Here is a 25,768-nt window from a genome sequence, read left to right on the forward strand (position 1 = left end):
AAGGAGTAAAAGTGAAAGCATAAAACATAAGCTTAAATATTCTCATGAGACAAAGAATTTTTACCAATTAGAAATATGCTTAATTGAGTCACCTTGTGCTCCACAGTCACAACAAACATCATTTCCAGTCATCCTCTGGACTTCAGATATAATTTCTTTTGTCAGTTCCTGGACAATATTATTTTCTCCTGTGTTATCATCTCCTTTGAATGCATTATTTAAAGCTTCCTCTTTGCTGTTTTGTAGCACAGATGTCCATCTAAAATGGTAGTAATATTTTGCTATTAAATGTTTTGGCACTTCTAAAATTCAAGGTAAGTCTCAGCAGAACACGAGTATCAAGAATAAAATCAGCAAAGAAACTCACATTTGACATTCCTGTTCATCCTCTGCTTGAAAATGGTATGTTCTGTCATCTGCACAATAAATAATTCACATACTGATTAAAAAAAGTTATTGAAAAACTGATTTTGCAGAAATCTCTTCAAAAAATCTAAAATTAATTGATGTATGACTCCTAAGCTCTCTAGTCTCATCACTGCAGTGCTGACAGACAAAAAGTCTATTTAGCAAGTTACACTCTTATTACCTACATTTCATCTATCATTAGACCCATGTTTACACAAGGTGGCTTGTTGCATTTTAAACAGAAGCTTTTTTCTTCACTGCTGTGCTTCTATCACATAAGCAGCAGGAGAGCATAGGAAATTTTCCATGTTCTAGATATAACCTTAGTAATCACAAGTCTAATGTTCTGATGAGAGGGAGAGAAGTAAAACATAGTTTATCTGTGTATATAAGATAGAAAGATTTAAAGAGTCCAAGTGAGCTCTTAAAACCACAGTAAACAAATATGGAAAAATAAATTTGCCAGACGTAAAGTCCAAACTACAACCAGCATAAGCTGCAAGCTGTTTCAATTAAATCAAGCTCACAGTTTTCAATTTACTACTACTTTTGTAATTCTAAGCATTGCTATCATAGTGTACTACTAAAGAAAAAAGCATAATACATTTTAAGTCTATAAAGCAAATGAGATATGACACAGTTTAATGGCTAAGCTGGAGTTAAAATTAGAATTGTCAATGAGAAGAACAGAGGTAAAGCTACTGGCAAAAAGATATTCTAAAATTAATATTTCTTAAGTTTGAAAAATATTCAGGCAAAAATGTATTAAAAGATAGCTTCAAACGTGGAAAATATTAAGACAGTGAAGCTATATGAAAGAATAGAAAGGAAAGTGCTACACAAAGAGGTTTTATCTTGCCATGATACAGCAGTTTGCATTTTGTAAAAAACAAGGAATATTTTTAAACTCTACAGTAAAACGAAGAGAAACACTCATCTGGAGAGGGACAAGAGGCCTGTTGTGCCTCTTCAAGTGTGTGATAACGTTGTGACAAGCTGCTATTGGGCAAAACATGACATGGTCATCAACAAAGAAAGAAAGGGTAGAAGTAAACAGGGAAGCCCAGTTACTTGTGCAAAAATGAAGAAACTGTATTGCACACATGCATTCTAGTCTACTAACATAAGCAGCACAGTTTACATTTACAAATGCGAAAGAGCTTTATGCATTGTTAAAGGAACAAATGAGGAACACATTTATATTCTTCTCCCCAAATAATTTGAGATATATATTTCAGTAAAATGTCCTAGTGAGAAAACAAAGGAAACATTCTACTACATAATTTTGCATCATCCCATTCCGATCCCAAAATTATTCAGTTTTGGTGGGTTTAACACATAGACTCTTTATCTCACCTTTTTATCTCTAATGAGATCACAAAACCAAAAAATGCTTTCATTGTTTTCTTCACTGTTACATTGCAATCACCAGAATTAAATTTTTTAAAGTTTTAAAAACATCTTTTGATCTTGTGCAAAAATCATAACTTTGCAAGATGATCAGCTATGACATTTTCAAAATAAAGAGGGATGTCACGGCAAAAATAGTCACTCTATTGTAAGACAGCACAAAAGGATATATAAAAAAGGAATTAAGACATCTTTTAAAACAAGCGGTTTTCCAAAGAAACGGGTACAGTTAGTTGCATTATGCTAAAATAAGTGAAATGTCAAAGTGTCGTAGGAAGGGCATTTTATAAAGTGAAGAATTCTACAACTGTAAAAATGTTCAAGTGGATTATTGACACATCTACAGAAATAATGCAAAACTCTCCTATGAGCTGCAAGTAGAAAGACCTAAACAACAAACCTACGTGATATGAGGTCAAAACATTTTTTCTCCTCTGGGTTTGTTTTCACTTGGCAGGTTAAGAGATTGAGCTTTGCTGGAGGTCGGTTAGCCTATTTGAAGATAAAACGCACACATTTTAGTACATTGATACTGACTGAGCCCTGCAGTTTGAAAACATAGGACAACATCCCACTGGCCAAGAAGACTTGACAAATGGCTCTTTAATTTTTAAGGTACCCAGGTTTTGATTCATGTTTTCATCTGCATCATGGTTTTTAAACTACTTATATTTGAACATTTTATTCACTAGTAACTGGATAGACACTAGAATTTTGAAAGGGGAAGAGGGTAAAATCACTTCAATTATCATTAACCGGTAACACTTGTCTGAAGGAATCAGGCATGGAAAAGAGACAGGTTCATCCTACATTTAATCCCTTAACACTCAGACATTTACTTTAAAAAACTCAGTTGTTTAGTTTTCAGTAATGAAATAGTTTGACTCCTGCTAATGTCTTTGAAGGGTCCTAGGTAACCAGTTTAGAACAAATGCTCAATTTTAAAATCAGTAAAGGTACCCATTGAAGAAACAGGAAGCTTGCACAGAGAAGTCTTGAAGCAAGAATATGTAAAACTAAACTGAGCTAGCCGATTACTAAAAAATCTAGTAAAACAAAATGTATTTTATAATGATATATGTTTTCTAGTCAAGTTTCTAGTCAAGTTCCTCTCAGTGATCTTGTTAATAGAAAGTGGCAATATTTTCCTAAAACACAGCAAACTGCATAAGCAACCTGCATTTTGAAATAGACTCATAAAGTCTACAAAGACTTTTCAAATAGCACCTCTGCACTAACCTCTTCTTTCCCTTAACCCACCTGCTCGGTGGTCCCACCGAGGGTAGAACCTAGAAAGACATGTTTGTAAACTTGACTTGAGGAATGGTTTGCACTTCCTACAATGGATAACCAGTTTCACTCTTCTTTTAGAGTAATTAAATCATGAAAACAGATTTAACTAGTGAGCCTTTGCTCTAGGCAATCATGGCTAGGCTTCGCGAACGACAATTTGGGGATAGGCAATAATATCTGAAAAACAGTCATTTAAACGATTAGGAAAGTACTATCATAAAGAGAGCAATATTCATAAACACATTATCAAATGAAGCTGAACTATCACATAATGTAATTAACTCGCAATGAATCATAACAAACATAGATATTCTCATAATCTCTTCTAAATTTACTGATGAAAACATTTAATTCAAAAAAAGAAGGGACAACAAGTCCAAAGAGTACAGATTCCCCTGAAACAATCTGATAAAACAACGTAGCTGGCCAAAAAAGAACAACATAATTTTATCTGAACACCAGTTTAAAAAAAATCAAACCCACAGAGAAACATAAGAAGGGAAAAAATTATGGGTTTTTTTCCTGTTTGAAAAAAAAAAAAAAGAAGCATGGTGTCCTTGAAAAACAGCAGGCTCATGCTTTGCCCAGCATAAGCAGCAGACAAAACAAAGTCATGCAAGCTTTGAAACAATAAACCTGCAGGTCACTTGCTGGTCAATGTAAAATGAATTATACCCAAGAGAGGTTTCAGAGGCAGCAAGACGACAATTGATTGACAACCACATTGTATTCTCTGCCTAATAAATAGTTTTTTGAATTCCAGACATTCCTTTTAGTAGTAAAAGTGCATACAGATTTAATTATTTAGTTATAAATTATACAGAAATATACAATTACATATATTTACATACAAATATTTATAAATTATTAATTAGATAGACACTGGGCAACTCATATATACTTTTCTCACAGCCTCTGTGAGAATGTAAAAATGCAAGTACATTTAGATTAAGAGAGAATCCCCTTGTCCCAGGACTTTGGATCTGAAGCACATTCGGGACCTAATTAGTTTTCTTTTAACTTATGAAATATGAAGCTGTAAATGAATGCATTAAAATACTTCAGAGAGGTCTGTAAGACCAATGCACACAGAACTCATCTCTCTGGACAAGAGAATGCAGCATAAATAATTCTGTATCGGGATCTGAGAACCCAAAGAAATGGCTGCAACAACCTGGAACACATCCTGGGCCACACATATTCTATACACATATTCTAAAGCTTTTATCTGAGGATCTCCTAACCTGAAATCAGCATTAACAAGGGTATTAAAAACCCTTAGCATGTGGTTGATACCACCTCATTCATGCTTCTACCCTGCAGCAAACAACAGTCTATCTCCACCCACCACCCTGACACTTGCCTGTTACTTGGTGGACAACGTGTATACATCACATGGCAGATGGTGCTTGGGGAGAAGTTGGAGGTAAAAGACAAAGAGAGGTAAGGCTGTACAAATTCTTTAGCCACACGAAGCTACTGTAGGTGGATCTGGACATTTGGCAGGATTAGGAGACACTGGATGTAGAAAATGATAACAAACGTGTAACTGCTATTATGCTAATTTGAATCCTCTGAGCTTCGTTTTCCTGCTCAAGTCTCTGTTCAGAAAACTGCTGAATTTCTGGACACCTTGTTAACAAGCATGTTAACAACCCTCAAAAGATGTGCTGCTCTTAACATGCCATACACAGACCTAAGCATCAACTCATGCTACTTCCTGAAGAAATGGCAATCCCCTATCCTGTAAGACTGACTGGATCTGTTCCAGCAACAAACAGTAAGTGTAGGAATCAAAAGGTTAGGCATCTGAAACAGTACAGGAGTGCCATGATACAGAGCTGACTTTTACAAAAGGCACAAGCTAACGTGTCCACTTAACAGATTGGTTGGCTGATTTCATCGTGCATATTTCTCTGGATATCACAGTGATTAACTTCAGAAAAAAAAAAAATCCGATTGTTTTGTCTTCAGATTGTCCATCATGGTAGATTAAACTTCCCAGTAGTAAAGAAAGAATAACAAAGAAAGACTCCTCAACAATGAGGCTATTTTATATTCCTTTTTTTGCAGACAACCAGCAAATTTCATTTAAGTTCTTTAAACACAAATCAACTTTGAGGAATCTGACATTTCTGAAATCTAAGTTTCTTCCTTGTGACTTCTTGATCTGAAAAGCACTTAGGAATTCCTAATTACATGGTTCAATCTGCTTCTGTCATTGTTTCTTCATCCATGTACGTTAAATTGCAGTCAGATAGATGTCAGGAAATTTCCGACTACTAATAATTACACAAAGGACCAGTGTCTGTTTTTCCATCAGCCATTACTTTGCACGTTGCTCTATGAATGCTAATTTCTTTGAAGCTTTTAGCTGTCTAAAAGTACAACTTCTGCAATGCAGGCAGGTACATTCAGGACCACAGCTGGGCGACTGAGAACCAACCATATTCTCCCCATGAGTCAGGAGAGCACTTGGCAGGCAAGTTTAACTCAGAATACAGCATCTGCAACTGCCTGAGGATAGCTGTTCTAGAAACTAACTGAAAAAATAGTCCCTCAAAGAGAGGCTACATGACCAAAGAAGAGAAGTCCATGAAGAATACTTAGCCTTTAAGGGAAAAGCATTTACAAATTTGTATTTCATAAAGAAAACAAAACTGTCAACTGAATTTGTGAGAGATGGTTCATTTTAATGAACTGCTGGGACAAGAGAACAGCACATCATATTTCAGAGACCAGGAGATATCAACCCTGAGAAAGCTTGGACATCAATGTTGTTCCTTCAGTATTCTCAGAAGGTATTAAAAAAATTCTTAATAAACAGAAATCACTTCTACTCGTTTCAGTGTCTATGAAATATTCATTAACTTTTTACATAAAACTGCCATCAATACATAAGGGGGAAGTGAGTAAATAAGTAAAAATACTTTTTAGGAGCATATTTTAAAACAAGAAGGGACTCTTTTAATGTTGTAATATGGGAAAATCAAGACCAAACCTGTGAAACTCACATATCTGAACTCACATTAAACTCTCTACGAACTGATTTCCAGCTACAGCTCCACTGTTTTCAGTGGGAACTTACTGCTTCTAAAAATGTCAGACCATCTGGTAGACAGCTTATAAAAAGAGAAGAAAGCAGTATCTTGATAGACTCAATAACTGTACTCGCATGTGAAAGTTTTCAAATTCCGCTCCACAGGTGGATTCTGTGGCCCCTGCCAGCTCTGAGCTGCCCCAGCTACCCTCCGACTGGTACCAGCACAGCATGTCCAGCACCAGGTGCAATCACAGCACTCACAGCCACCAGCACAGAATACACTAACAGACTTTTCTCTGACAAAGACAACTCATACACACTCAAATGACAAGAGGGATAAACTGGTGGACAATTCCAAAGCCATAGCAATGACTCTGCTTTGCAGGTCTGGCTTTACACTCCTCCTTAACTCCTGGTTATCAATTCTGAAGGCAACAGCTTATGGTTAGATGCACAAATGAGAGATTGATTCATTTATGCTGCCAGGGTCAACTTGTAGTCATAGCAACAGGCATAACAGGATGAAGAACAGAAAAGTTCATAACAGGATCAAGAAACAGGACTGTTTATTAGAGCAAGAATGGGAAATAGTCACTGAGTTATTTTTTGCCTTAAGAAAGATTCTCAAATTTTTTGAGAAAACAGTATAAAAAGAAAAAAGTTACAGGAAAGCAAGATCAAGTTGAGAGCCAAGTGCAAAAGGTCCAAAACATGGAAGTATAAATTTTTAGAATTTCAACAAACTTTAAATATTTATACCTAATGTGTTTCAAATATTGGTAGCAGTAAAAGAGAGGGACTTGTAACTCTCTATTTCCTGTCATTCTGGCAGAAGTTGTTTTCAGAGTTGGCTTTCACCAACAGCTACTTCTCAGGAGCTACCTTCCTAACAGACTACAACATAGCAGCAAATCTGGGGGAGAGAAGAGATTCAGTATACTCTCAGTTTATTTGCAAATCTACTCTCAGTTTATCTGGCAAATATAAAAAGTTGTTTAACTCCTATGTAAAAGATGGCTTAATGCCCAATTATATCTTTGGAAAAAAAAAAGTTCGAATTTGTATTTTTAGATAGACTGGTAAAATATGAACATTTACATGTACTGAGTCACTAAAAAAGCCCTTTTTTCCCATTAATAGTCATAAGCATTAGAATAGCTGTATTTTTAGATGCTGTGTACGTCTTGATATATTTCTGAAAAGTTGCCTTAAAAAAATAATATCACTCATATTCAAAACACTGAATCAGGAATTTAGCTAATTCCAAATTACAAATATAGACCAGCAGATCTTGCCTTTTTGTATTAGCAACCATGTACATAAAATACTGAAAACAAATACTTACTGTACCATGGGAAATTGTAAGAAAACCATTTTTAACTGAGCACTTCCTTTTCTGCCACACTTTTCTGATTCTAGTTTAAAGGGGGAAAAAAAAAGGTAACTCAGTTTTAAATATATTTTGTATGACAGTGCTTCAGTTCTTAAGACCTGATATTTTTTCCAGTAGACTCCAGCAGTACTTACCCATCACTTTTCTTATACAGACTGCCATTCCGTTCAGTGCCATGTTCCTTGTTTCCCTGAGGCTGATGTAAACTGTAAGCTGTACTCTGGCGAATCTGAGAATCCTGAAATAATCAACAGCAATTTATAATGCATTCCACACTTTCAACCAAACTAACCCCCCATTAATGAGTTTCAGAGCTTCTCCTTCTGCTCTAATCCAACAGGCCAAATGAAGCATATTTTTCCCCCTCAATGAGAAAGAACCAGATCCATTTCTTTCTTCAGAGGGCACAAAAACCATTTGATAAGTAGTCATTATCAGCAACTGCCAAAATCCTTTTATTTGCTTTATTTAGATTTATTATTGGCCTTAATATATTGGGGTTTTAGCTCAAAATTTAATTAAGCAGTGGGTTTTCCAGCTCATGCAAACACTACAGGGTACAAACATTAAAGATTATTATTACCTGCAATTGCTAGTCTACCCTTCCATCGTAACAAAAAGAATTACATACATCAATCTGAAGAAGTGATTTTCCTTGTGGAAACTGAGTCAAGTTATTGTCTGAAAAGTACAAGAGACCTCCTGGTAATATAGTTCAGGAGTCATATAGGAAAACTGAAAAATCATTTCCAGAAGAAGAATAATTTAAAGCAAAATATCTTGAACAAAGTAGAATTCTGGCCCTGGAAGAGACAAGAATTAACTAAACCCTTCTCACTGCTCTCAGAACTACCCAGAGGCAGGACCCACTGCTGCAAGAGTCCACCTTCTTAAAAAATAAGAACCTAAAAATGAGGAATCTGGTGTGTCATGCTATATTAGCAGCAGAAACATGACAGGATGGACTTTTAAATGCCTACAGTAACAATGATTAATACCTGTAATTGCTTTTTTTTCTACTATCATTGCTTTATGGACATAATTACACTTCTGTTATATAAGGCAGATAATACAAGTATAGCAAGGGAAAAACCCACAAAGCAGCTCGCTTACATGACTATGAGCTATTCTAAACCTGATGGTAGGGACAGAGCTACCACCTACACCCCTGTTCAGAGCACTGAGGACTCCACACCTCCAAGCTGTAGGATTTCAGGTTCATCCTGAACACAGTGCTGGAGCTCAGTGGTCCTGAGAACCATGAGCTGAGCTCAACACAGGCTGCAACCCTCCTTGCTGCTCCTTCTCAGCAGAAGCAACCTGTGCCCACTTCCCTGACTCTCAGCTAGCGATCTAGGAAGCTGTATTAGGTAGCTACAACATGCATCTGAGGCTTTTAAAGGCACTACAAAACCACTACTTAAATGTTTGTGCCTGACAAAGCATGCCTTCAGATTTAAACCAGTCTGTTTATCGTTCCTCTCCAGTTTGTTTACACAGAATTATTTGGTTTTGCGCTCTGTCTGCACAACGTAGAGCCACAACATTTATAAAAAATTCCTGTCTCTCATTAAGAAGCACTGCACGTGTACATTTACTGACTTCTGAAGAAAATCTGATCTGACACTGCCAGTTGTGCCCTACCAATGCCTTGATCTCTGCCTCCCATTAGTCAGTAAAGGAACTCCATTTCCGGGAAGATTAGAGGCCATAGAGGAAATTAATTTCAGTTCTCCCCATCCTCAATTATGTAAAGATTTCAGGTGACCTCCAACACCTGCTCATAGCACCGCTCCCATTACTTAAGTCTGAGCTGCTCCTTTTTGTGCATTATTTTCTGCTGCATTTCAGATCCCTCCCTTCAGCTTTTTACACTCAGCTGCTGTGTTTGGCCAAAGTGGCAAACCAATAATACAAGCTTCCTGCCTTATTTCAGCAGGAGAGGAAGCTGCTGTAGCTGACGTGTATTTCCACACATTCATTACTATGAACAGTATCTTTAAAAAATTTAATACTATTTAATGAAAAGAACCTAAGGGCAAACATATTTGCCATTTTAAATCCTCAGTTCAGGTCATGTCCAGATCAGTAATGCCCAAGGTGATTGCCAGATGATGGTTTTCCACAGCTCTCTGATGAGTAGTGCATGATTTTGATCTATCTCCTAACAGACAGGATGCCATCCCACAAATCACCATCACAATTAACATCCTTCCAGACAATTTCAGCATGCCTTTTCCATATGCAGGCTCTCCAAAGGATCTTCCCTTATTTCTGGTTTGCATATTGCACATACCAGAGATACAAATCACAGATAACAGAGTCAGACCCAATGGCCTCATCCAAGGAGCAGCAACAATGTACATTACCTATGGGAGGAAATGGATCACCACAGGATAGAGGACATACCTAGCACAGAGTATTGTCATTTTAAATATCTCTTGAACATAATAAGATCAGAACAGGCTGAGGTACACAAGCCTAAGAAACTGAACTTTGACCACTTTATCAGCTTCGAAATGCAGATAGGCACAAAAAAAATAAGGTGAGTCATTTAACTGCAGCATGTTTTTAGTGAACCACTTCCCTGACCATAAAGAGGTTGGAAATTATTTGTTCTGAAGTTATAAAGACAGACTGACTTCGAGCTGAACAGCATAGCTAAAAATGAAATAAATCTGAAAACAGTATTCTCTGTGACTACTGGTAAGAGATATTCCAAAATCCAATTTATCAGCCCCACTATGTGAACACAATAGACCTTTCCAATACAAGGTGCTTCAAATTATACACCACAAATTTTTTGCTAGTCATTCCACAGCTCCTATGGAGCAGGATTTTTAGACTGTTCAGATCACTCCTGTGTATAAAGCTGCCAAAAAAGTCCTTACAGCTCTTCCGGAGCTGAACTTCTCTGGCATTTGCAGGATGTTTCAGAGATCCATCCCTTACTTATTACAGTCCCACAGAGCCCCTAAAAGACATATCTACCAGAACCCCCTGCAGGCAGCCTCTCCTATAGCACAGCTACTATAATTTTTGTCAAGAAACACAAAATTTGTCATATTTTACAGAGGCCTAAATAGATTACAGGTTCTACCAAAGAAGTAGAAGCGAATCTAAAGACTACAGTCACAGGAGACGACCTCACCCAAGGTCACGGAAACGAGAACAGTTTAGGCAATACGACTCTAAGGGTGACTCCAAAACTTGCAAGACCTTTATAGTTTGAAAACTGAAAGTTTAAAAATTAAAAATTACGAAGATGTACATGAAATGACATTTCAAAAAGAAGTTTCAATACAAACCAGGTTTGAGGAAGTTCTGTGCAGGAAGAAACTACATTTACAGGCACAACAAAAGAAAGTTCACTATGAGTGCTTGTGTGTTTTCTTTTTTTAAACACAACAGAAACAATATTTGTCAACATTCCATCATTTCTTACATGAAGTCCATTTTAATTAAAAGTACATATATTTTCAAAATCTTGCAAGAACATCAAATCAAGCAACTGGATTTAATTTTCCAAAAGAAAGCGTCACAGAAATCACCAATTTGTCTTACAGCAATTTTCTTTCCCAAGAAGAATATGGTAACTTTTTTTTTTTTTCCTTTTTGGTAATAAAACAAACCAAAGTGAAAAAAGAAAGAACCAGTCTTTTCATGGCAACAGACAAGAGCTCAAAGGAAAAATCCAGTTTCTTGAAATCTGAATGGAAATCATGCCAACTATTTTCATTAAAACATGGTAACACTTACTCTCCTAGACTTCGGTCACAAAATGTAAATGCATTTTAGGAAGGAAAAAGAAATCAGTTATAGTAAAGGAAATTACAGTGCAACAAGACTAATATTAGTGAGTTGAACAGTAAATTATATCACAGCTCTTTGGCATCCCACTGATTAACTGATGTTTTCAAAAAAACTTCAAAAATAATTATATTTCTCGTGCTCTGCAGGTAAGCATCTATATCTAGATTTGCAGAATTAATAAATAATAGCTATAGCACAAAGTACTTTTTATGCTTGCATTTTTAAATGTCACAAACCCAGCAGAAATAATAAATTTATGTGTATTATTAATTTATGAGTCTATGAACAGATGTGTACTCATCACGGCTTCCATATACATTTAATATCAGTATCACTGATAAAGAGGTAAACAGAGAACCAATATTTGCAGCAACCACGACACCCAACTGCTTCTGGTATCTGCCTTGAGCAATGACCCAATTAAAATAAGAAGCCTGCTAACACCCCCCAAACAGTAATGACTTCTTATTGAAAGTGGGCAGTCAATGGTGAACCCAAAGCAGTCACCATTTCCATGAGGATCACTAGTCTCTAATTCTGCAGAGCTCAAATTTGGAAGTTTTTGGCAAATCAGTGAGCCCTGAATGCCAGGCAGAATCTAAGAAAGGGCCTGTAGCCTGTATGGAGCTTCGTACATAATGGTCATCATCACAAACTTCAAAAGGTAACAAACAGCATCTCGAAGTGAAGAGCGTTCCAGGCTGTTCCAAATGCCTGTCAGCAGGTCACACAATCACATGGATTTGGGTTGGAAGGGACCTTTAAAGGTCATCCAGTCCAACCCCCGGCTGTGGGCAGGGACATCTTTCCCTCATTTACATTGCTCACAACCATCATCTGTCACCAGTAAAAGCCAGGAGTCACCGTAACTTTTATGGGAAGATCAAAGCAAGACCGGAAAAGATCAAGGAAGTCTGAGCTCTACAGACTAAACTATTTCATCATGATCCCTTCAGAAAGAGAATCTGAAAAGGGGGAGGGGGCTCATTCATCACTTCTCATGGCCCAGCAGCCACACAAAGGAAGCTGGCAAGCATTTATTTATATGAAGAGGAAGCACTAGCAATCTGAAACAAAAGTAGACCCAATATTTAGGATTACAGTATACAAAAGATGCTTACTTCCAGATCAGAGTCCACAAATGAAACTACTCTAGAACTCATTAAATCTAATGGCAATCATAATCAAAACTCAAAAAATACTTATTTGTTGGATTGCCAAACTGACCCAGCCCTTGCACATTTGAACCCTGGCATCTTGCAGCAGAGTAGCAAACTTAATTGTTACTTTTGCAGATGACAGAGGTGATTTGGGATTTGAAGTTCAGTTTCACATAATCTTTACACAGTTTGGATTAGTATTGTGAGATAAGGTTTCAAGAATAGGGTCTCCTTGATACTGCCAAAGTTCTTTCATTCTCAGTCTGCAACAGTGCACCATCTGAATTATTTTGCAATACTGGTAACACAAAGAAATTACTTTTCAGTAAGTCTTGTATTTTTAGTGAGCATTAATTTAAAAATTTTTGTCACACACTTCAATATCAACATCAAAACAAAGATGAATGAACAAAAGAAATTAGATGGTTGATAAATGTTAAAATAACTGTTTTGAATACCAACATTACATTAGAAGTAATCAAAATAGGTATTACAAAGTTAAACCACCTTATATGCTCACCTCTTTCTGATCAACTTGGAGTGCTGATTTTAAAATATCCCTAAGCTGTGTTAATTGTCTTCTTTCTTCATCTTGTGCTTGTTTAATCTTGAATGAATAAAAACACAGGTTAAAAATAACATTATTTTCTATTTTCAACGCAGGTCTTTCAAAATTGCTGCTTAATTGGTTCATTTTTCTAAAAAATGTTCATCAAGAATGAAAACAAAGAGAAAAGATAATGTGATCAATTTCTTTTCCTTTATATCTTCAGAAAACTTGATAATGGCAAGGATGTTGCTGGGTTAAGACTCTGATATTGCCTCACAATATTCTTGCTTCCTTGTGTTCCATTTGAAACCACATGTTCTTTTCCACTTAGTCGGTAAACACTTTAGAGCAAAGGCTGTTTTCCTAACACTTTACACAGTGGGGTCTTGAACTAAAACTAAGGCTTCTAAATGCTATATTGGAACAAGATTTTTCTCAACAATCTACTGAAAACCTTAAAATGCTGACTACTAAAACAGTCAGCCAATCTGAACCAAAATGTTCAGAAAAAACTAAAAAACTGCAAAAAAACTAAATTTACAACACAAATGTGAAAGGTTGCCACTCACTGTATAAAGATCTGTCGAGAGCGTCTCAATTGAAGGCTTGAGGCTTTCAACTGCTTTTAACCCATCCTGAAAGAAACTTAAAAAGAAAAGCAAAAAGCAAGCTGTTATTAAACTTTACTTTGTATTTTCTGCTTAAAAAGTTGCCGAAGGAAGACATGCATATTATTATGCCATGCCATAAACTTCAAAACATTAAACTCTTTTTTTAATGCATCTTTGGCTGATCCACCTCTTTATTTCCATCATAGCTTATTCTAACATGCAAAATCCCCAATTAGATTCAGAACTGCCACAATCCACTGCCACATAAATTTTCCTCATTCTCACCTCAAATACAGGTTCTCATCCCATTTTGTGAAGGCCCAGAACAAGCAAGATTCATTTGTAGAACAGCAAAAGCTCTAGTAGATATAAAATAATTATGACTTCTTGAAGCCAAATAATTTCACGTCTGATGCAATCTTTCTACTAAAGGAAATCCCCTTTGTTTCCCAAGCATTAACTACAGTCTACATGTAAACTGAATATGCTACATCTTACTGTATTATATGTATTTTTATATTGGCAGAGTAACATTATCTATGCCCAGCATTCCAGTCCTTAAAAAACTCAGTAATTCTGATTTTAAAAATAAATTTTAAGAAACCACAATTACATGCATATTTGATTAAAAATTGCTGCATTGTTTGCAACACAAAATATTTTCATTCTGTGAAGCAGACATGAAAGTATCAACACAGCACAGCATTGCTGTGTTGAATTGCTATTAAATGGACAGAGCAGATAAGTGACATACCACAAGTAAAACTGATTTTAAAAGCAACACAGGGAAAAAAATACATAGATGCAAACTGGTGTTTGAAGAAGAAAACTTACTGATTTCAACAGGTTAGCAGCAGCTCTTTCAAGGTTATAGCTGTGACTTCATTGCTACATTACTGATTTGTAAGACTATCATAAAAAAGTACATAATTCTAATGAGAACTATATGTTTTATTACTGGGTCCTCCAATTAACTAGAAAAAGAGTGATTCTTTTAATATAGTTTAAACCCACTGCTTATGCAATTTATTTTTCTTTAGCAGAGAATTAATTTAGATCATTGCCAGATACACTCAAAAAAGTCCATCAAAACTAATGGACTGCTAAGTAATAGACCAAACAAATAGCTCTGTTGCAGGAGTGATTTATAAACATGGCAAATTATTGTTTGGCACTCCTTTCAACCAACAAGTTCAACCTCATTACATGTTCCAGAAAATAGTGACAAAAGGAATGACTTGTCTATGACAAAAGTAATCTGTCAAGAGACATCAGCAAGAACAGCTGAATCTTAATATTTATTTTGAAAATTCTAGAAAAGCGTTATGATGATGTCAGAAGTTGAAAACAAAACATTGCTTCAGTTATTGTGTAGATATAAAGAAAACTAAAACATACTTGCACTGAGCATGAAAGTACTTGATCAAGTTCTGAAGCAAGTCCACTCCTTTTTTAATCTTGATCTCATTGACTTTCAGTAGATACTGTTAAAACAGTAATTCACAAAAGAAATCAATTATTACTGCTACAGTGGTTTTTTTTAACATTTATTTTCAGTTATACTTCAATAAGCTTGAACAGTTACAGATTTACAGGACCTAAAAGAGAATGCATCAAAAAGTGGCATCAAGGGTTAAATCACACAAATGGAATTTTGTCACTGCCGATTTTTGATATCCTGTGAGGATATTTCACTATGATTTGTTCAAATTGTTAAAACATCCTTTATGGCTCCTAGGGAAAGCCTCTATTAAAGAAAGCATGGAAGTGTTTGTGAGGTAGATTTAGAAAACCATTCATAAACCTAGCAGCACATCTAAGAATGTGTCTCACTAGTTGTTAAATTCATTGCTAAACAGATGTCATTAAGGAGGAAACCAGTTTACTGAAAAAAAAAGTGAGGGATTATTTTAACAATTTTTAAAATGTACCTGTTGATTTTATAGTTTTCGTTATCAAAAAGTCCCCTTTTATGACTATTCAGAGGTAACCAACTAAAAACTTTTTTTCTTCAAAATCAGAAGAAATACAGGATACACTTTAGCTATTCTACATTTGAGGTACCCTGATCCAATTTCACAGACTTCACCCTGCATTACCACTACAACTGACTCACGTGAACTTCGCCTTCACTGTGACACAGCAAGAGAGAAGCATCTGTTCCTGGTTGTTTCTTAGGAGGGATACAGATGGGCAATTAGCTGACAACATCCATATGTTTATCGGGTACTCAAATCCCTTTAGGGGTTTTGAAAACTTTAGTCTGACTCCGTATAGGAATGTGAAGCTTTTCTATTAGGTATGAGTGCATGCAGTTACTAGAAGTGGTATTCAGGACAGCTGCAGTTATGCTATGCTGGCATATGAGTCAAATTAGCTATATTCATCACAGTAAAATCACCCATGGTATATTTTTGAGTTAATGCACAGAAAAAATGAACACAGTAACTTGAATTCCCAACCACGGAACCAGATGTGTCCTTAAACAAATCGAACCAAAAATATTCACATGAGATTTAACACACTGCAAAATCACAAAGACTTCCAAATAGAAACATTCTGAAACATCTTGAAAGACAACTGGATTCCATCCTTAGCAGTTTTTCTCTGCACCAGCCCAGCACTGTGCTAGACTAGAGTCTCTCCTCATAATAACGCAACAGCTGTCAGCACAGGGAACAATTCAGAGAATGATAGAGGGCTTAAAATAACTTACAGTGAATTAGTAGTGTAAAGGCTTATTTATTATAATCTCTTAGTGTTTTATTGAGCTTTGCATTAATTTACTTGTTAAGTGAAATTAGAACATACCTAAATTCCCTCCAAAGTTTGCACATCTGGATGATTAAAAAAATGTGTTTTCACAAATGGAGGCCACTAATAACTTGGCATTTCCCTTTAGTGTCACAACTGCCATTAAACAATTGCGTTTTTCAAATCTTTCCTAAAAACAGCAGCAGAACAATATGAATTTCATGTTGCATCTTACCTCACACATTTGTAACTGGAAGAACCTTCTTTCTTTCTCCATCTCTTCTGCAATTTCAGCTCCACTTATTTCTGTACGGATCATTCCATGTAGCTTAGCATGCTCTTTTTTCTCCTTCTCTATTTTTGTACTATAAGGCAAAAAGCATCAGTCAATGAAGTGAGAAACCCACAGCCTCTCAGGAAATCTGATTATTCACAAAGTCTCCTGACAGATGCAGAGCCAAACTCCTGTAGCTTTGCATATGACTTACTTCCAGATGACATTTCATTTGAAATTTGACAATGACTAAAGATCGGCAATGACATACAGTAGCTGAAATCTAATTCAATCATCTCTTAAAATAATGTTCTGACAGATATTCCAAAGGAAGACACTAAATGAGAAGATACTAAATTCTTACTCTGAAGAAAGGAGATACAGAAAAAAATAATGAGTTTTAATTGATAACACAGGGTGTTGTTTAATCCCAACAGAGCAAACACTGGTTAACAGAGTTCAATTATGTCACCAGATTTATTGAGTCTTGCCTGTCATCAAGTCATCTTCTATATATACAGGGTTTCCTAAGCCAAAATCACAGTTGCTGTCTCTACTTGCTGCTGAGCCAGTTGGCACTGGGAATGCCGGCCAGCCGGCTGTGTTGCAGACTTCAAAGTCTGCTAGACCAGCTGTCCTAATTCCCTAAAAGTTTCCATGAACATTTTCCAAGAGCTCTGAATGAAGCAGGTTCTCCTGTAGAATATAAATGGATAACCAGTGCCTGCCATACTCCCACAAACACACTTGTGCATTTGTAACAGCTATTCTCCGTATTGTTCCTAAAGGCAGTAGCATAATTAGACAATCTAGTTAGACAAGTTTGATATGGAACAAAAAGATAATAAGAAAATACATGAGGGTGTTTGCTTTTTGGAGAAAGACTATTAGTTTGCCACTCATACTGTTTAGAATTTGAAAATTCAAAAAAAGCTTCCTGAGGAAATGCTATACTGCTTGTGAACAAGAGGAAGCATTACACAGGAATACAGGAAGGAGATCAGAGGAACAAATAACACACACAACTGTCCTACCTCCTCTTGGGTAGTCAAGTGTCTCTCAGTTCTCCCTCTAAAAAGATGACATGTCTCAAGTACTCTCTTAACCTGATGTTAACATTACCCTAACCACTTATGGGAAAATGTCCTAGATAGTCTAAGGACTTCCAGTCAACAAAGTATTCTGAACTTACACTTCTCAAGAATGAGGAACTGCCTCCTATTACACCTCGAGCAGCAAGGAAAAACAGGAATTAATCCCATTAATCCCACCCCATAACATACCCACTGGGAAACATTTCGAGCAGCAATTTGAAAAGCCCCACTGCGCTCTCACCACTGGCAGGCACAGCAGAGCCATCCCTGTGCAATATTCCAGCAGCCAGCACATCCAGCCAGCACTGCACTCCTCCTCAGCCCATCACATCTTGCCAGAAGCACATGTTTAGAGAGAAGCTATTCTCCTTTGAAATAAATATTCTGAAAAACTCCAATCACCTGAATAAAACCTCAATTCCACACTGTTCTGTTTTCATGAAAAATAAGTCTGTACTCTTACTGCCAATTACGTCATTTTGTAGGCACAGAAAAGTCCAAACACAAGAATTAACCAAACCTGAACAAGGAAGATAAACCACTGCAAAAAAGACTAACAGAAAATGACAAACATGCAGTTCCCTTCTAGCACACACTCTAGGAGAGTTTACATTATATCATTTTTGATTGTTCTAAAACAGTCAAACCGCAGAGCAAAGATCCAGGATGTTTCAGGTCTCTCAATTTCCACATATAACTTAACAATTCTTGAGGTCAGAGAATTCTCTGAAATGTATGTGAAGGCTAATAACTATCAATTGCTACTGTATGGTATTTTCATTGTTTACACAGAACAATACTCGAACACAGGATGACAAAGCCATCTCCAAAATCATATGAGCTTACTAGCATGTCATAAAGTGTCTCTAAATGCTAGTTAAACCAAAGGACAGTTCATACCGCCAAAAAGTCAAACATTATGCACAATATCACAGCATGCATTGTATTCCCCGTAAAGAAAGCTAGATTTTGGTGAAAGAGTCTTTTCTACTCTTTAAAGAATAAATCATATTCCACAGGTAAAAAAATAGTTAAACCAAGATGAAAGCATACCAGCCTCTACCAAGTAATTCAGAGAAAGACATCCTTGAACCCATTTGTTGGAGCTTCAGGCTATATTGCTTCAAAACCTCAAAAAGATGCTTTACCAAAAGCCCCAATGCCCAATACCCAAAAGCCCAAATACCAGAGACACATGACAATGCGTTTCACATTTGCATTTCCTTATTATTTGTGCTTTTAATCTCTAACTACATCCTCAACTTTGCAATCCAAAATTTATCCTGCTATTTTGTTACAGTAATATGCTACCTCCTATCTGACTGATACCACAGGACACTTTGTTTCTAGGGAAACAAAGAAATTCCATACAGCAGTGTTGCATGCAAATCTTCTGAGTGCAAAAGTTTGGCTGGGTTTCCCATCCAAATGCAAGGATCAATTCAGCTTCAAGTATCGTTCTATTGTGACATTAACCAAATCCTGTTGCCAGAACTGTCAAAGACAGTTCAGTGACATAACACTGTGGAATTTCAAATATTGCAAGGTATTAAGGTTTTCCAGGTAGATCAATTACGCAAAATTAATAAGAAAACTGTGAAAACTCTAAAAAATACTCCAGAAGCAGTAGGAAAGCAGCAAATGTTTTGTTATGCTGCTGTTCTTGAAGCTCGTGCAGCACATAACACATGTATCACATAGACTTTGCTGACTCTGAGCACACATTAGTCCATTTACAATGCAGCTGCACATAACTAATACACAGTGAGCTCAGATGTGTGTAGCAGACAAGCAAGGCTGAAACACAGGATGAAGAACAACAGAAAAGTCAAACAAAGTGAATGGTCTCACCCATTCAGTTTCCAATGTAAGACTATTTTTACAGCTCTAAATTGAAAAGCAATTGTTTTTCAATATAAATTATAATTTGCATTTCAAATAAATCAATTTTGCCATACAGATCATCGTGTAAATAAATACCAAATACTGGTATTTATTTTCAGCCAGTCAATAAGGGTAAACAACCAGAGCACCCTGTGCACACACAGTAGTAGTGAACTGGCTGGATGGGAAGCAACTCTTGCTCTTCCTCTCCTTCTCCCTACAGCAGTAAGCCAGGCTGAGTCTGGGTAGAAGCTGCAGAGTCTGGGAACAGCACCTGGAAGGAACACATTTGAATTGGGAGCACTCTGGATAATGGAGTGCTTCTGAAGGCTATTTTGTTTGACAAAATAATATTAGACATTTTAATGTCAAATATCCTTTCTTTGTTTAGTCTTCCTTTTCAGCCTGACTCTCCAGGCTCTGGCATTCCAGCCTTTCGGTGAAAGAGCCTCTATTTTATTTTATCCTACTGCCTGTCAATGCTGACAACAAAGCATGTCTCTCCTATCTCTCAAGTCCTCAATGGAGAAGCCATCTTTTCCTTTTGGAGATGCAGGAAAGCTTTTCGCTTTCACTCATCCTGCTTTGAATAATGGGGGAGAAGAGGGCATAATGAGCAAAATGGGCTCAAATCTTTCCAGCATTTCATCCATAACATCTGCAGATTCATTCAAAGACTCTTCCATTTAATTTGCAGGTAATCTCCTTCAAAATAAAAATAATTAATATGAAATCTCAGGCTGAAACAGTATCACATGAATGTGGTTTACCTGGACTTCAGTAAAGATTTTGACACCATTTCCCACAGCATTCTGGAGAAACTGCCTGCTCACTGCTTGGATGGATACACTGTTCACTGGGTAGAAAAACTGGCTGGATGGCTGGGCCCAAGGAGTGCTGGTGAAGGGAGCTGCTCCAGCTGATGCCTGGTCACTAGTGGTTTTCCCCAGGGCTCAGTACTGGGGCCAGCCCCATTTAATATATTTACTCAGTCATCTGGACAAGGGGACCGAGTTCACTCTCACTAAGTTTTCAGAGAACACTAAGTTGGGTGGGAGTGTGGGTCTGCTGGAGTGTAGGAAGGCTCTGCAGAGGGATCTGGACAGCCTGGATTGATGGGCCAAGGCCAATGGTATCAAATTCAATAAGGCAAAGGGCTGAGTCCTGCACTTGGGTCACAACAACCCCAGGCAGCATTACAGGCTGGGGAAAGACCGGCTGGAAAGTTGCTCACTGGAAAAGGACGTGGGGGTGCTGGTTGACAGCAGCTGAACGTGAGCCAGCAGTGTGCCCAGGTGGCCAAGAAGGCCAATGGTATCCTGGCCTGTATCAGCAATAGTGTGGCCAGCAGGACCAGGGCAGTGGTTGTCCTCCTGTACTCAGAACTGGTGAAGGCCCACCTCAAGTACTGGGCTCAGTTCTGGGTCCCTCATTACAAGAAAGACACTGAGGTGCTGGAGCGTGTCCAGAGAAGGGCAATGGAGCTGGTGAAGGGTCTGGAACACAGGTCTGATGAGGAATAGCTGAGGGACCTGGGATTGTTTAGCCTGGAGAAAAGGAGGCTCAGGGGAGACCTTATCACTTTGTAGAACTACCTGAAAGGAGGTTGTAATGAGGTGGAGGTCAGTCTCTTCTCCCAGGTAACAAGCAATAGAACAAGAGCAAAGAGCCTCAAGTTGAGCCAGGGGAGGTTTAGATTGGATATTAGAAAAAATTTCTCCCAGAAAGGGTTGTCAAGCATTGGAACAGGCTGCCCAGGGGAGTACTTGAGTCACCATCCTTGGAGGTATTTAGGAGATGTGTAGATACAGCACGTAGGAACATGGTTTAGCAGTAGACTTAGCAGTGTTAGGTTTATGGCTGAACTTGATGATCTTAAAGTATTTCCCAACTTAAATGATTGTATTATTCTATTCTGTGATTCTATATTAAAGCTACCTTGCTTAGCATTTTCATTCTATGTCACTGTTTTCAAGCTGTGACTCCCATTTTGTCTTATGCAGTTGCTTTAAAAGGAAATGTGACAGAAATATCTACTGTCTACGAATATCAATGATATACTGAGTCAAGTTAGAGTTCTGAAGAAGTAATTTGATAAAAGCTTTTTTTTAATATTGTTTACAACATGAGTTTACCAAACTGGAAACATCATCATTTAAACAAGTAGCTGTAGAGACATCTTTACAGAAGACTGTATTTAGACTTTGCTCATTTTTCCATTGACTTCAAATGAGTCACAAACAAACCACTAACAACAGAGTTATATCTAGATACGAGCACCTGTATTTCTTCACAGTAATGTAATGCTACTGCCTTCATCTTATAATGCCATAAGCACATTTAAACAACTTGTTCTCTTCAGGCATGCCCAGTTTTTAAAAGGAGAATGGCAAAGGAGGAGAGGCAGCCAGCCTTCCCAGGAATAGCTTATTAGTTTTCATTAAACCTTTACATTTCACAGCATTAGCACAACACTTATTAAAGAGGACTTCTGAAGATAATATATATTTACAGGCCCCAACATAGATATTTATTTTAAAAAAAATAACATTTCTTTCTTTTCAGGAAAGTCAGGTTTGTGTCTGGAATACAGACATATTCAGCTAAAAAATCAGTAAATAGTATCCTTCAGTAAGTTTCTGCTTTGATTTCCCCGCAAAATTGATACAAAGTCTTTACCTCAGAATCTACCCCAGCAGGACTGATTAAACTGAAGCACGTGGGTGAAATCTGGCTCAGCGCCTTCCTGACTCTGATCTGTCTGCTGGGAGAATGAGCAGTTTTTAGGACATGTGTACTCCTTCCCCGTACGCTCCCCTGGCACGTCTGCCATTAGTGTTTCAGTACATGTGGGACAGCAACTGCCTCGTAGCAAGAAGAGCCCAGTCTGCAACAACTCTCCCCGGGGGACACAGCCCAGTCCCGCTGTGCCGCTGCTGTGGCCGGCAGCATCTCCCAGCTCTTGTGTGGGAAACAATGGCTGTAACTGAGGTCCCAAGAGAAATGCACTGCTTTAAAGCTTTAAAAACATTTTTAAATCTTTATGGCTCCAACTGAATCGTGTTAATGACTGATGGTGAGATGAATTATTCATTAATGTTACCTGAGGATAGTCCCAATTTTTGCCTGAGGTAGGCTTACATGAAGCTATAGGTTACTTGCTCCTCACACTCCCTTATTCAAGAGCAGCCCCAGGGAATAACGAAAAATGGATCCAGTCTCCCTCAGTTACTTCAGCTAAGGTGATCCTCAGGAAAACAGTCTGAGAAGTGAGGTGGCTACAGGGCAAAGAAGATTATTATTGCATAATAATTAACAATGGTGAATGGTGATCCAAGAGCATAAGAATGGATCTTAACATCCCTCTCCCAAACAAGAATTAAATATATAGTAATTTTAAGTACACTTAATTACATACCGAGTTTGAAGTAGCAGCTTAGAAGTCGTTATGCAGATGAAGCAAAACAGATGCCATTTTTTAATTAAATTTGCTTCTTTTCAAATAGGTCACACTTGGGTGTATTTGCATTTGAGAGGTCATCACAGAGATGCAAGTAAGTGAGATGAGCCAGTGTGACAAATAAGCTCTAATTCTTCTTTATAAAGACAGCAATCAGGATGAAGACTGTCACTTCCCCACAGACTACAAAAATACCACTTTGCTATTTGGCACATAGCTTCACAGGTCTGTACTTTTGAGTAGGAAATGCAGATGAACGATATGATGTTAAGCATATGATACAGAGGGATGTGCAGAAAAAGAGCAGCCTAGTAGCCTTGAATGGTTTGTTAACCCAAAGGGAAAAGAGAGAAGAATAAAGAGGAAAAAAAAAGAATAAAGAGTTATTCACATATTTGAAGAAGAATCACTGGAAAAGACAGCTAGCTAAGAACAAATCTAGGACTGGTTTTTGGCACAATCCAAACAAGGAGTCATCTAAAGTAACAGACTGAAGAAGGCTGAACAAACCACTGGCTATCAGCAACTACATCCACCATTCCGCTCTGGCAACCCAAGCCATAGGTGAGACTGAGGTTACCTCTACCAGTCCTTTTTGTTAAAACACAGACCATCAAAATACAACAACAAAAACATCAAAATATGCACTAAAGAATTCTTAAAATAACTCTGCATCCACCTACTGTTACAGATGACCAAAATGCACAGCTGTAAGGAAGTTCAGATCCACTTGGAACAGCCACAGAACGAAGACAGTTACATTCTCAAGAAACCTCAGCAGCATATATAATAGCAACCCAGAGAAACCTCATTGTACTCCTACGTCCAAAATTTAGTATGTGATAAAAGTTGACCTGAACAAGGTCAAATTAATATTCTCATCCTAGTTTCAAAAATCACATCATTAAACTTCCCATCTCTGACTTGTAAAGACCAGTGCTCAATAATGACAGCTGGTGACATCTCAACTTATCTGAGAAGTGATCCTATGCACAAGAGGTCTGACAAATCACACAATCCTACTGAATTTAACTCAACAAAACCATGGAAAATTGGTCTGCTCCTTGGCACAAGCAACACAGCTTGCAGTGAAAAACAGTATTCCCTGACTGCCAACCTTAAGTAACTTCTGCTGTTGTAAAACAACCCCAGACACAAAAAAAAGGCAGAAAAAGCAGCCCACTGTTTTAAAGAATTTTCTTGAACACAGAATTCCCAGGCTCCCTATCCCAAGCCTCAAGCAGACAATTCTTTGGTCTTCATCAAAGTCAAGGAGTTCAACAGGCTGGACTAGCAGCTTTAAACTCTGCAATATTGATGTGGAGCTTTCATCTAACCACTTAAAAAAAAATAAAATAGACCACTCAGCAATTGTACCAGCCCACCACTCAGACATATCAAAAGAAATGGTTCATGGATCTGAAAGAATTTCCTGATTAACATGTGCTACCTTGAGTTTTTGCATGTAGAATAACCTGACATGTAAATAACTTAGAAATGAGCATTGTCAAGGACGTCTGTTTCATTTGTTAAGATTTTGCAGAAACTACAGAAGTAACTTGAAAAGAAGTATATTCTTACAGTGGAAAAAGAAACGTGTTTCAGATCAAAACACAAGCGTCTTTTACTTGAAAGCAAAGTCATAAAACAAGCTTTCTAGAGAACTGCTGGTTAAAACAAAAAAATCTCATTATATCATGCAAGCAGCAATGGATTCGATCCCACAGACAGAAAACACAACATCACATTTTTAGGTCCTGAATGACACAGCATAAGCAGCAACATTCCAACATGTTCATAACCTAAAATGAGAATCCCCAAATATACAGATTCTAAATATACATTTTCTAAGAGGATTTTTTAATTTTCAAGTACTTGACTAAATTAAATATCAACTGAAAATATTTCTGGAGTACCTGATTCTGAAACAGGCTACCAGCTCTGAGCAAACTGTGGATCAAGTACAGATCTTTACATCACTTCAGCACACCCTAGTGAATATTATATCAGAAATCCTAAAAGCACCAGACATGACAGGTCCAGTAGTAACAGGGCTCTTGGTGTATGTCCCAGCAGCAAGCAGATTTATTTTAAATTCTGCACATAAACTTTGTGGGATGTCACTAGAATAGTTATACACAAGTAAACAAGCTTTCAGATCCAACAACCAAGTACTGGTAGACAACAGCAGGCTACATTGTACGACTATTCCTTATGGCCTGTCCTCAGAGACCAACTACTGACATGGACAATGATTAGAAATGTTAATTACTTCAACAGTCAATAACTAGTATGGCACCAAATGAGATTGCTCACTGGTATCAAGAACATGAAACACTGGAGCCATCACAATCTTCCAAGGATTCCAACGGTCAGACTGGAGGTTTATCTCAGTGTTTCAAAATGTCTTGTTATAAAATCCAGCTACAGCTAGGCAGGAATAATTTTTGAAGACTTCAGATGGACTAATTCAGTGGGCACCAGAGGATCATTATAACTTTGTGCAACTGAAAAAAAAAAATATAAATGGTGCCAGATACTCAGCCAGTCCAGCTGGCTGTGGATCTGCAAGCTATTTATGTTAAACAGTGTCATCAGATGTGATTCTTCTCAACCTGTAT

The 25,768-nt window shown here is 37.4% G+C and overlaps 1 protein-coding gene across 6 annotated transcripts in view; it reads right to left on the reverse strand.

Annotated features, from left to right (window-relative positions):
* The window catches only part of ASAP2 (ArfGAP with SH3 domain, ankyrin repeat and PH domain 2), an 81,325-nt gene that overhangs the window by 19,213 nt on the left and 36,344 nt on the right, over nucleotides 1–25,768 (reverse strand). For 4 of the 6 annotated variants that reach the window (XR_001875337.1, XM_017818105.1, XM_017818102.1 and 1 more), the window contains exons 6-15: nucleotides 16,671–16,800; nucleotides 15,080–15,165; nucleotides 13,640–13,715; nucleotides 13,041–13,127; nucleotides 11,307–11,315; nucleotides 7,682–7,785; nucleotides 7,500–7,569; nucleotides 2,223–2,310; nucleotides 368–416; nucleotides 93–259 (exon numbers count right to left, since the gene is read on the reverse strand). Coding sequence is in view for 5 of the 6 variants with exons in the window: in XM_017818105.1 (XP_017673594.1) it covers nucleotides 93–259; nucleotides 368–416; nucleotides 2,223–2,310; nucleotides 7,500–7,569; nucleotides 7,682–7,785; nucleotides 11,307–11,315; nucleotides 13,041–13,127; nucleotides 13,640–13,715; nucleotides 15,080–15,165; nucleotides 16,671–16,800 (866 nt within the window). In the remaining variant the exon portion in view is untranslated. The remainder of the gene's footprint in view (nucleotides 1–92; nucleotides 260–367; nucleotides 417–2,222; nucleotides 2,311–7,499; nucleotides 7,570–7,681; nucleotides 7,786–11,306; nucleotides 11,316–13,040; nucleotides 13,128–13,639; nucleotides 13,716–15,079; nucleotides 15,166–16,670; nucleotides 16,801–25,768) is intronic. The other 2 variants (XM_017818106.1, XM_017818103.1) reach the window with 1 other exon arrangement.

Source organism: Lepidothrix coronata, unplaced genomic scaffold (assembly GCF_001604755.1).
Source record: "Lepidothrix coronata isolate B3197 unplaced genomic scaffold, Lepidothrix_coronata-1.0 Scaffold65, whole genome shotgun sequence".
Taxonomy (NCBI): Eukaryota; Metazoa; Chordata; class Aves; order Passeriformes; family Pipridae; genus Lepidothrix; species Lepidothrix coronata.